This window comes from Lepisosteus oculatus, chromosome 10 (genome assembly GCF_040954835.1).
Source record: "Lepisosteus oculatus isolate fLepOcu1 chromosome 10, fLepOcu1.hap2, whole genome shotgun sequence".
Classification (NCBI taxonomy): domain Eukaryota; kingdom Metazoa; phylum Chordata; class Actinopteri; order Semionotiformes; family Lepisosteidae; genus Lepisosteus; species Lepisosteus oculatus.
In genome coordinates this window covers 6,154,737-6,167,230 of record NC_090705.1, presented here as the reverse complement: position 1 = coordinate 6,167,230, position 12,494 = coordinate 6,154,737, and the positions used below count along the sequence as shown (strand labels likewise).

Genomic DNA, 12,494 nt, shown 5'->3' with positions numbered 1-12,494 from the left:
TTTAATGAAGATCACCCATATACAAAATGGTAATATGGCCTTCAAATGTCTAATTATTTCTTCTACAAAAAATGGCACTGGAAAAATATTAAAGCTATATTAAAATTATTCAAGAAAATTCTTGCTCCACAGAGGAAATAAAAACAAATATCAGTGTAATTATCATGCAATTGTGATTACTGTACAGACAATTAAACCTTATCACATAGACCTATGATTAAAACCTCCGACACAACTAATTCCTCCAGGAGTCAAAGTCTATAATTCAGATCGTCACTATAAACTACCAAAAATATTTCTACACAAAAAAAAGAATACAAATAAAAGAGGACATTCAACTTTTATTCTACAAGAATGAATTTAAGAAATAAACGTTTTGTCTTGGCAGTCAATTATTACAGCTAAGGGTTTTTCATTTTGTAAAGAGGCCCAGCAGAATAAAATTATTCTGATTAATATTTTCTTATAAAGATTTGATAAAGACAAGTACAAATATAAAGGCTTTGGTTCTTAGCCTCATTTCTATTCTAAGTTTCTTTTAACTGGACATGTATTAAAAACGGGTTACAATCAAATTAAACACTAAAACAGGCTATTATTTCATGTGACTTTCCTACCTGCTAGCACTGCTGAAGAAAGAAAAAAAATCTAAAATGACACCATTCCACAAATCAATACAAAAAAATAAATCTTCAGAGAAATCATCTTTTGGAATGTATCCATATGCCTTATTTTGGAACAGGGGTCTTCAGCCCTGGTTATGGAGACCCCTAGCCAGTATTATCGATTATCTTTTAGGAACACTTGGAATTTATTATCAGTTAAGGTATTTTCAGTTATATTTAATTATTTATAATAATATTAAGAAGAAGTAAGATGACAAGGAAGACCTGTTTCACTTTTCACAAACTTAGTGATGCTTATGAAAATATAGTAGATGAAATAGAAATGTTTGGATATTGCATATTTGGATGTCTTTGTCTCTGAAAGAACCTCAACTTAGCACTTATTGCATCTTGGAATAAAAAATTAAGAAGAACAGCATTTACAATACCAGATTTTGGTCAATCACAAATGACAGCTGTCGGAATTTAAAATTCCAAAACATGTCTAAATAAAGGCAATTTCTTAAAAGTATTCTGACCAAGAAATCTAAGAATCCAACAAAATAAAAAATAATGCCTTGGAAAAATAGAATTTAGATTTCTGAAGTTTTTCCTCAGGAGAAATCAATGTCACTCACTTCATAAATTCATCATCTAAATATTTAAAGAGCTTTCTATTTTTTTTCCCAGTAACAAACTGCGTGGCTGCCTCCCTTTAAAATAGTTTATTTTAAATTAATTAAGTGCTTTTTTTATTCCCACATCCTTGATTGTAAGATGAAAATCTTGAACCTGAAAACATATTTATTGTGTGAAATTGATAAAAATATAAGACCCACCTTACAATATTGTAAAGACTCCATTAATGTAAGAAAGCCTATAGTTGCTTGGCTGTGTATACCATGCAGCTCTGGGAAAGAAAAAGACAACAACTGAACACCAGAAAATCATTACATTACATGTTGTAGGAACCTGGAATTAAATGTTTGTCCAAACAAATCAATTTCTGATGGCTCCTAGGTTCTCTCATAAAAACAAACAACGCCAAACTCAGGCTCATGTTCAAGATAACTAGACCTCTCAAGACAGATGTTCACTCTGCTAAAATGTCAACTTTAAAAGGAAGATGTTCCTTCTACAAATGTAACAGCTGCTGCCATGACTTATTCATTTTAATATTCCTACGATGTGGCATTCTGAGAGAAATAACTTTACTAAAAGTTCGCATCCCTTGACACTCCACACATATTACAATCTCAACAAAAGTGACAAGTGTTTCTAAAAAGAGTGAAATCTGTGTAAAATCCAGATAAATCAAAGACATTATCCCCAGCATACAATTAAACATTAATCTATGTTATGGCATAATCTAGAATTTATTTATTTTAAACACATTAATTGTTAAACTAGCAGATGTTTTAACACGTAATACAATGGAGTCACTGTAATGCATGGAACAATCTATTTGACAGTATTTACGTTTTTAGAAGAGGATTTTTAAATCATTAAATCCACTTTTCAGCCTTTTCTAAGTCACTTCTTTGTGATGTCTATATGTGCTGCCATTTTAACGTCATTTTAACCTATTACTTGTTCCTATATTAGCAATAATACCCTTTTAAAGAAATGCACTGCTTTTATAGAAAGAATCAGATTAAAATATATTTTTGGTAAATAGTGACCATACAAAAATTATGAACATCCCATTTTCCACTATTGCTTGCATGTCACTGCTTTAACTGAGGTTTCTGTTGGGAGCCAGGTAAAGCACGCAACCATTAAGTAACACTGCCATCTGCTGTTCAAAAGCCTTCACTAAAAGTTCACAGAACTATCTAGAAAGCTAAACCTTCACTGCTGAACAAGGTTTTGCGTCACTGAATAAACTGTTCCAATTATACAATGCATACATCTCAGACTCTCAGATCTCCTACAGGAATAAAAAAATTGAAACAAACTATTTTTTGGACAAAAAATAATCAAAGCACAAGGCTGTTTTAGAGCACCTAGAATTGTGCTCGACATATTATATGTAAGTTATTAGTATTGAAGAACATAACAGAAACAGCGACCGCTAAAAAGCAAATAGATTAAGACAAGATGCATTTTGTATTGAACCTTTGGTATGTTCCCATCTACAAAAATGAAAAATGAATAAACGGACAGATTTTTTTAAATTTTAAATATTAAATGCTTAATAATATTGATCAATAAGACTTAAAATGAGAAAATTCAATTTTAAAAATTGAAAAACAAGGATTGTAAGTTTAATGTGCTTAAACCTCTTCTTTTGTGTATGCTGTTAGTTTCAAAGCTTACTCATTCCAGAGCATTCCCGGTCTCCATCCCAAACATTGGACACTGCATGGCCTGTCAGCAGGAGGTTGATTAAACTCTGACTGAAGAGAAAAGGAAGATAAATTCAGGTATGAGGCCTTTGAAATGTTGAGTAACCCAATTAAATGTAAAAAGACATGTGACACTGTATTTGTGATGGCAGTTGTGTCAGAATTGAAATGAAAGCTGCCATTACTCTATAAAGCAGCACTTTAGTGTGACTCTGGGACATGAATGAAGGAGATCCAACTACACATAAAATAATGCCCACATATTTTCTGTTTAGAGGGGAATCAGTAAGCACATGCAAACCTCAGAACACTAACCCTGAACTAAAGTTTAATTTCTGTTCCTATCAATTTTCAAATTGAGAAAAATCCTACCTTCCATGACCATAGACAGGGTCTATCAGAGGTTCTGTAGCATCTTCAATCTCATTCTTTATGTTTTCAATACCCTTAAAAGAGAGGAAACTTTGTAAATATTTTAAGTTGGTATCATTTCAGAATAAAAGCAATGAAACTGGCTTAAAATATCTACAGCAGAAGAAGGCAAAAGTTAAAATTTTATATTGGCTACATTTCATTTCAAGTTAAGAACTTCTACCATTACATTTACATGAACCAAACCAAAAAAGTATAGAGATAGTTTCTGGACTACATAGTAACTTTTAACAAGGGATCAAAAAATTATGATGAAACTATTATGAAATGATATGGTGGAACTTGTCATTGGCAGTGGACTGCTCAACAGAAAAAAATATTTACACCCAACCACAACAGATAAATTAAAGAACTGAACTTTAAAGGAGCTTTGCCAATTGCAGAAAATGTGAGACATTTGCCAGACATTGCACATGCACATACCTTTGTCAATATGACAGAATAAAGAAATAGTAGCACTCCAAACTTGTTCCTCCATGTGTCATACAGATCCAGCACTGCTTCCTTCATTTCCCCAGATGTTTTCAGTATCCTTTTCCTAAAATAAAGTACACTATGAAAATCAAAGCACATGACACCTGTAGAAAATGTACTGTTATTTCTTTCACTACAAAAAAGAAACACAACTAAAGTCAGACTAACAGTATTATTTTTATAAAGCATGTCTGTCTTTCAATACATTGATCTTAAATTTTGCTTAAAAAGCTGTGCTTTTATTTTGTTCCCTGAATCAAGGGAGAAAGATCTGTCTGAAGTAAACTGCCATTAAAATGTTATTTTCAAAATGTCATTTAAACAAATATTTTGTAGCAAGTCCAAAAAAAGAGACTTGTATCACTAACATCAAAAAGGCATATTTAAAAGAACAATATATAGAAATTCATTGGTAACTGTGTTGGTCTGGTGCACCTGATCTTGCCCAGAATTACTTTAGATATTTCTGTCTCTTGGAATATATATTGAAAATGCCAGTTGATGACTATATTATTATGAATGAGAAGGTATGTGCTTGCAAAATTACAGAACAATGCAATAAGTCACTTTTGAACATGGCGCAGGTTTGTTGAAACCCAGCAAAGTATATTACAAAGTATGTGCTGTTTCATCACAAACAAAAAACAGTTGTTTAGGTCAGTCATATAAAATAAAACGAATCAACTAAAAGACTAGATTGCTTATGTTTTTCTGTATTCTCCCAAAAAAGCAAGCAAATAAGCACAATGCAAAATTAAAATGAAAACTAAAATGTTAATGTTTCAAGAAGTAAAAATACCAACATCATATTTGTTAACTTACTGAATAATTGTATGAAACCGCTCAAAGCCAAGCTCTTCAGTAGCCAGTGCAGCTAAGCCTACAAGACACTTTTCAGCAATAAACCCACAAACAGAGTACACAGAGCAAAAGCACAGACTACTTATCATACAATAAGTCAGATAACTCTGCATGTGCTATCCCATGCTGAGGATTAATACAGTAGAAAATTAACTCATATTACACACTATACCAGCGTTAGAAAGAAAACTCTGCTTTTGAGAACCTTAAAAGAGAATCACTGAAAAATCATTGTAATTCTGTCACATGGAACTATGTAAAATAAAAAATAAAGTCAGTAAAAATCAATCAGGGAAATTTATATCACAAATTGCATAGTCCTAAAAAGCATTGTTTTGCTAATATTTTACAATATTTTTATAATTGGTAACTTTCATAACTTGGTATTTTATTTTCCATATAAAAATATTATCCTGTGACAGACCAGTTATCACCAGAAACACAACATAAAGGATCATTAAAAATATAAACAGTACTTAAATTTTGAGTCATACAAAGTAATCTTATAAATTAAGTATTATAAGATAATTACCATAATAATTATATTATTACCATATTATAGTTGTGAAATATTTAGAATTAATTTTAGATTGAGCACTTAAAAAACTGAAGGGATTCTAGTTAAAGAATAAAATCAGATCAGAATAGAATGTGATTTAGTAGAACTTATTTTGATTTTGGAAATTAAGTGTTTAACACTACCAGCTTTTCTGTTACAAATTCAGAATATGCCCGGCAACACTAAAACCTGAAGAAAACAAAACAGAAATAAACAGTAAATGACCCATTTACCTCATCTGTGTATTAAGTCTAAGATAATGTGGCTTCAGTGCAGTAAGTAAGAGCAAAATCAAGCACAATCACACTTTACACAAATTACACAATACATTTACATAATAATATCTTACAATGCTGCTCGTCTTCACTTTGCTGACTGGATTCTGGGCTGCTTTCAGAAATGCTAGAATTGTCTTCTGACACTTTCCCCTTTGACCACGTCGCTAAACAGTAGGACTTTGATTTATTGAAACAAGCGGTTTCTAAAATTTCACTCAAGGTGTAGCAGAGAACAGCTTTTTGGTCTTCCTCTGTTCAGGGAAATAAATCACAAGATACAACATTTACTTTTGGGGGGGAATTTATTTTCATTATAGCTATATTCTTATTAGTAGCTGACTGAACATCCAGATGTTTGTATTCTGTGCAAATACCAGTACACACAATTACCAATAAAAGAAAATAAAACGTATAACAAATTGACTTGCGGTTAGACAGTAAATAAATATTAAAGCTTTAGTAATAATACAGTAGGCCTTGAAGGGGGTTCTGCATCTATCACCTGTAGTGCAGAGCCTGATCTTCTGCAGAGTCATAAAGCCAGTAGATCTAATGTTAGGAGCTGGGCTCTACTCATGCAGTAATCCATTCTTAATTTCATAGGGAGAAAATGCAAATTATTAAAGATATGATAATGATACAGAATATTTTTAGATGGTACACTGGCTACTGAACTCTGGACATACTGAAGATTATCTAGCACCTTAGAAGATACCCCAGTAATAAGGTGCTACAGTAGCCTAAACATAAGGAAATAAGGGCATGTGTCAATATTATAGCACCACACAAACTGAGCAACTGTTCCATAAGCAGAAGAACAAAGATGCCAATTGTGATGTTCCTATGACAAGTACAAACTGGAAAGAAGCATAAGCTTTTCTAACCTCCAAGAAAGGTCTCACTTCAGGACTGTCAACACCACCAAAGCCTGGCACTTTTGTAGTGCTGATGTTGGGAACCTAAGAGTACTGCCCAAACCCTTGTCATAGCTGAGGATTAAGACTGTCCTCTTGCAGAGCCTTCAGGGTGGCTCAGACAGGAAAAGCACCTGCCCGAGTACAAGATGAGCTCTACGATCAAAAGTGCGAGGCTGGGTCATATCACTTGATGACTGTGGCTTGAATTCCTCAGACAGCAGTGCACCATTGCCTAAGCACTGCCAAAGGAAAGCTGGCCTTGGCTCTCTTAGCTGCTTCATGGGCACATGCAAGTATGCCGTACTGATGGTAAGGTTCACCTTTAAACAGGAACTGAACCTGTGGTTCCCGGGGTGCATTAAAAGACACATGGTTCAACGGTGGGCATGACGGAGGAGTAAGTACACACTTCTTATTCATCCTTGTATTGCGTAGAGTTTGTAGCTGTGAACCAAGACAATTAGCTATTTCAAACTGGTTGATTCTTGGGTGATCTGGCAAACAAGTGAGTGAGACTGAATCTCAAAATGGAGTAAGAAAAAAACAAAAGACTGCAGTCTACTTCTAATAAACACAATAGGGTGAATTGCGGGTGAATATATTAGCTGAGAGCAAAAGATTCTAAAAAATAAAAAGAAAGATAAGAACTTTATTCTAAAATGACATCAAATTCTTAAAGCGGTTTTAAAAAGACATGAATCAACTGATATATACTCAAACTTTATTATGTAAAAGGAAATAGGAATACAACCAACCTGAGCACTCTCTCCAGTTGGACCTCTCAGAGTTAAACAGGATATTCTTCAGCAGAAAAGCCTGCAAAAACAGAGGCAACAAATAAAGTGTTTCCCATTTTTCGGTACTTCATATATCTGCAACAGACTTCTGAAGTTAATAGAGAATTAACTTTGAAGTACAAATAATGAACAAAGACATTAACAATTGGTTTCACAGGCCCAGATTAGCACTAATCTCAGACTACATCCGTTTAGGAGAATTTTTATGTATTTCTTTCCCGTAAATAAGATTGGGAAGAGATCTAATCGGAGTCTGTAAAGCCAGCCCTAATTGTTTTTTCCAGCTCCCTGTTCGCAAATTTCTTTTTGCTGTTTCCATCGGTGATTTTCATGCTTAGTAATTTCTCTGTTGCACTTGTATTCTCAGTCTGTAAATCTTAAATGAGCCTAATGGTGTTCATTTTCAGTGTCAAACCGGTATATTTCTGTGGTATTGATCTTTCTTGACAATACAGAACCGAAACAACTGTTTGCTGTCTGTTTTCTTGCTTATAAATAAAATATGGCAGGTGATATTTAATTTGGACGTACTGCGTAAACTACTACCTTCCTTCTTTTTTACACTTTTCCCACGTAGTCAACATGATACAGCTAGGTAAAGTAATATTACTATTGGTACAGTTCAATTAATCCTCGCTGTGCACATTTTTGCTCAGCAGATCTTTAGCCATGCTGTCTGGGTGCTGTTTGCTTTGTGTCACTGTCTTTCAAGCGAAACATGCATCATGTCACACAACACACCTGCACTGGGGCAATAACTGCACAGGGACCTCCTTCGAACTGTTCCAGGGCAGTGTGCTCCGCCTCACTGAAGACGAATCCTGCAACCAGTGACAGAAACCAGGGGTAATGTATAATTTTACCATTGTTAGGCTGTAGTTTCTTTGGATTCTCCACAAATGTTTCAGTTTTCACTGACAGAATCACAATCAGATTCACTGAGATACGTTCAAGAATTATTTTACTACAAAGACTTCACGTTTAAACGTTGTATTCGAACATTTAACCCCCTGTCAAACCAAAGCAACTGTACGATTGGCGAGTGACTTTCCCTCATTATTCTGCTAAATTGCACAGTGACAAACCTCATCCAGCGAACCTCATCAGCAAATTATAAGTATCCATATCCAATTCAGCGTTTATTTCACTTGCTTAGTCTTCTACATCCAGTACATGTTCTTACCTATCGGTTGACTAATAAAAAGAAGGAACTGATCAGTTTGGTACTACAGTACCTTGAGTCCATCTGCAGAAAACAGTGTTTGGCATACTGCTTCCAGACGGTCTTCCCCAGACCAGATCAACCAGTTCTTTATTCAGATCGGACATTTCGCCTTCCTTCAACTCTGCTTCTGGGCTCTGTCACAAACTCGCAGCTTTCAAGCGCAGTCGCCCAACCATTAAGGAGTCGATGTCTTGTGCCCTTCGCAGACGCTTCTCGATCAGGTTCCCTGTAAGTTTGGTGACATCTGCCACAGTGGTGGTCGGTGACAAAATACTATCGCCAAGACAATCTGTAACCGGCAGATTATCTTTGAATGGAGCATCAACGTAAGAAAAAAAACAAGAAGTTATCGAACTGAAGCCATGAAGGAAGAAGACGATCTTACACCCTCCGCTGAGCCAGGCAAGTGTTTTCTGGCGTCTTTGGTTGCATTAAATTGATAAAGAAAACATGCACCTATATGAAAGGATCAATGCACCCATGACTATGCAGTTTCACAAGCGCACTGCTGACTGAGGAAAACAGGTATTTTACACTCCGTCCAACTCCAGTCCCAGGACGGACCTTCTTACAAACACTACAGGCCTGCGGACCGCAAAGCTATCCCGCAAGTCAGCTTAAACGCCCTGTCTTCGGCGACGGAGGGCCATAAAGATTCCCGGTTATAGAAACAAATGAACGACCGGCAAGGGGGAGGAGGGGGAGACAAGTAACGTCCCTAGTCGTAGTACTAGTAGGTCGTTATTTGGTTTGGCCCCTTTAACTACCCGAACTTCCCCGCTTCGCGTTTCAAACCGACGCTACGACAAGCGCTTAAAAAAGCTATTTTACACGTATAAACGTAGCTGTTAGCAACCAAGTCTGGACTGACAGGGAGAAGTCCTTTCGCCGTACTCCACAGTTCATATTTTTGTTTCACTACCAGTCTCGCCCCCCTCCTCTTCCCTGCGGGTTGTATTTACTACTAGTACAAATTGTGGGGCTGGCGTCGGGGCGACCCGGCGATTGGTCCACATCCAGAATATTCCCTCTAGGTCCCGCCTCTTTTCCTTGTAGAATGAAAGGATAGCGGTTTCAAAAGACGAGTCCGAGGGCAACACGGGGCTCCATTGGAGGACAGTGAATGTCAATCACACGATGGTCACCATCACGACCCCTTGGGTCCCGCCTTTTATAACCCTACTGAGCGATCATTGGTTGGTCGGAATTGTCGTCGAAATCAGGAGTTGGGCGGCGGGCGGATGATTTAAGAAGTGCGATGAATGAACAGGGGACGCAGGGAGTGCATTTTGCAGTTTCTCATTAATTATCGCATCTGTTTTTCCCCCATACATTATAGTATGAATTGTCATGCTTTTAAATATTTAAGGATTATACTGCAGTGTAGTAAATATTCGCCCCCCTGTACGCCATACAGTACTCTTACCACACCATTTAGTACGGAAACAGGCGGGCTAAAGCTTAATCGCCACCTCTCGTGATTTTCAATACCTCTGGAGGGTATGGAGTCACTTGGAGGCCTGGTATAGGTTTATTTCCCTAACACGTGTAGTGCTCAAAGAGTGTGATGGTCCCGTGTAGTTACACCCGCTTTCCACCCTCACCCCAGTATCTGGCTCCAACTAATCGCTATTGAATGTAACTAAATGATTTTCACATGCTGCTTTATTGACTCTGCATCTTTAGGAAAAACGAAAATCTAATACGAATTTGTAATGGCAAAATCCTTTGTCAAATTAAAAAAAAAAACATCAATTTTTTTCTCCTACTGTACATATCCAACCATTTCCACAAACTGCAGTATTCTTAGATCACAGCACTCTCACCGTAGTCATGGAGTGCCCCGGTCCGCATTTTATAGGTAAACTAAAGACCTGGGGCATTTTAACTATTACACATTAAATAAATGGTTTACTAAAGTAATTTTAAACCCCTTTGTAACCAACAATAGACTAGACCCTCGGCCCTAGGCGACCATCTAAACATCTGATCGTTTCTCATTTGTTTTAAAACCGATATGATATTATAGGGTGTCCTGTCATACTAACTGGATATGGGATCTTATGGGAGCACAACAGCAGACCCGCCCGGCGGTTTGCCAACTCTCATCAATGCGACGCTGCAATGCCGATGATGGCCATTTAAGACGAAAGCGATTTGGGAGAGTTTGTCCCAATGTGGCTTCCGTAACAGCTGAAGACGTACTCGTGTGCTTCGACTTGTGTCCAGTGTGCGGTTGATTCCTTATGGTTTGAATTCAGTTTAGGGCTGTTCGATATTTTCACGGACTAAAAGACAATGGGGGGACAAGCTAAAAGAAAACAGACGAGTAAACCGAAAAGGAAACCGAGGGCCAGCAGCGGAGGTTAGTGATGCACATGTTATGGGGCCGTGTTTATATCTGACATGTGGGAACTGGTACAGCGTGCTTAGTGCGTGTGGGGTGGATGGGCTTCAACTTTACAGTCATAATCTTTTTATCGTCGACGTTGTGTTATAATGGAAACCTCATGTAATAATTGAACAGTCTATACTGGAAATCAGACTGCAAAGTTGGGTAGAGTTAAAATAAAAAAAATAAAATACAGCTTATTCTAGAGAAGATTCGCATAACTCATTAAATCACATCATATGTGCTGTCATTATTAGACAAAATAGAAATAATACGAATTGCTAACTTGTAAGACCATATTAAACAACTAGTAAAAATTAAGTGTTGTGACCAGCGCTTTTGCTTTTTGCTTTCATTTGTATCCTCTGTAACTGTAATACTTTTATGTGGAACCAGAATCAGGGATGGCGGAGCTATCGGCGCAAGAGCGAATGAAATTAAAGATGCAGGAGAGAGCAAAGAAGAAAACAGCTCAAAAATACACCTCGGAGCAGCTGCTGCAAAAGGTAGGACTGAAGCGAAAATTGAAAGTACTGAAAAACAAAACCATTATTTTAAATGCATCAGATGTCTCTGCAGGAGTTGCCCAAACCGAGAAAGCTACTGTTTGTGTGTTGGTGTGAGCCTATATGTGGTGTTTACCACTCACCACGCATCCATTAACACAACCCTGCTTGTTCCTGTGAAGGGTCACAGCAACCCACCGCCTGTCCAAAAGCACAGGGTACAAAAAGGAAATACTTCCTGAACAAGGTGCCTGTCTGTTACATGGAAAGTTGTTAAATGCCAACTCACCCAGCATGTCTTTGGTGTTCCTATATATATATAAAAAAAAACACATACATACAGGGAGCATGCAAACTCCACACAGAAGGCCGCCCAGTGCTGAATCAAACCCAGGAAGAAGGCAGCGTAAATCATTTCAATCGTATCACACTTATGTTAGCAAATATTTTTTGTACTTTTTATTGAGTTTATCATGAAAGTAATGCCTCTTATCCTATTTAATGATGTTACATTACAATATTACATTTCTATAGACCCATTTAAGTGTTTGTTTAGATGTGCCTTGTAGTGATTTATCATTGAATCGTAGGCTGAGGTACTGTATGGAAATCATATATTAAAAATCGACACATTTTCATGGTAGAATTCAGTCTTTACAGAAGACATCCTGTTTGAATAAAACCGGTTGTTTTAGTTTATTTTTACAGACCTTTGAGAACATTGATGCAATTGATTTTAATACACATAATTCTTGTGAATCAAAATCTTTGCCAAATAATATTTCATGTTCAGTGAAATATTAATATATAACAATCCATACCCTACTCTGGTCCAGTATAACAATTCATACCCTACACTCATGATGCAAAACTGCATCTTTCTTGGTGTTCGAGATGTACATGTGTGTAAAATCTGTCCATACTTCTCCAAACCGATTGTGCTGTTTGCTATTTGTGCCAATAAACTCCAATTTTTACTTTCTGCAACATCATATAAAAATGTATGTCATAAAATTGTCAGTAAAGTTTATAGTCTAGTAGACTAATAGTCTATGTATTTAGTTGCTCCATGAAATAACATTTGGTTGTGTTATATCTAA

General features: G+C 36.5%; 2 protein-coding genes across 3 annotated transcripts in view; one reads left to right on the top strand and one right to left on the bottom strand.

Moving 5' to 3' along the window:
* mindy3 (MINDY lysine 48 deubiquitinase 3) overlaps positions 1-8,600 on the bottom strand; it is a 42,909-nt gene extending 34,309 nt beyond the window's left edge. The window contains exons 1-9 of the mRNA XM_015358228.2: positions 8,507-8,600; positions 8,013-8,092; positions 7,230-7,290; positions 5,629-5,808; positions 4,682-4,739; positions 3,809-3,923; positions 3,326-3,399; positions 2,925-3,004; positions 1,445-1,515 (exon numbers count right to left, since the gene is read on the bottom strand). Coding sequence (XP_015213714.1) covers positions 1,445-1,515; positions 2,925-3,004; positions 3,326-3,399; positions 3,809-3,923; positions 4,682-4,739; positions 5,629-5,808; positions 7,230-7,290; positions 8,013-8,092; positions 8,507-8,600 — 813 coding nt within the window. The remainder of the gene's footprint in view (positions 1-1,444; positions 1,516-2,924; positions 3,005-3,325; positions 3,400-3,808; positions 3,924-4,681; positions 4,740-5,628; positions 5,809-7,229; positions 7,291-8,012; positions 8,093-8,506) is intronic.
* A 225-nt stretch (positions 8,601-8,825) lies between these two features.
* The window catches only part of LOC102685061 (uncharacterized), a 178,484-nt gene continuing 174,815 nt past the window's right edge, over positions 8,826-12,494 (top strand). Inside the window, exons 1-2 of one of the 2 annotated variants that reach the window (XM_069194788.1) lie at positions 8,826-8,898; positions 11,285-11,394. In XM_069194788.1, the coding sequence (XP_069050889.1) occupies positions 8,859-8,898; positions 11,285-11,394 (150 nt within the window). In that variant the 5' untranslated portion in view covers positions 8,826-8,858. Of the gene's footprint in view, positions 8,899-10,656; positions 10,862-11,284; positions 11,395-12,494 lie in introns of those variants that run through there. The other variant, XM_015358219.2, reaches the window with a different exon arrangement.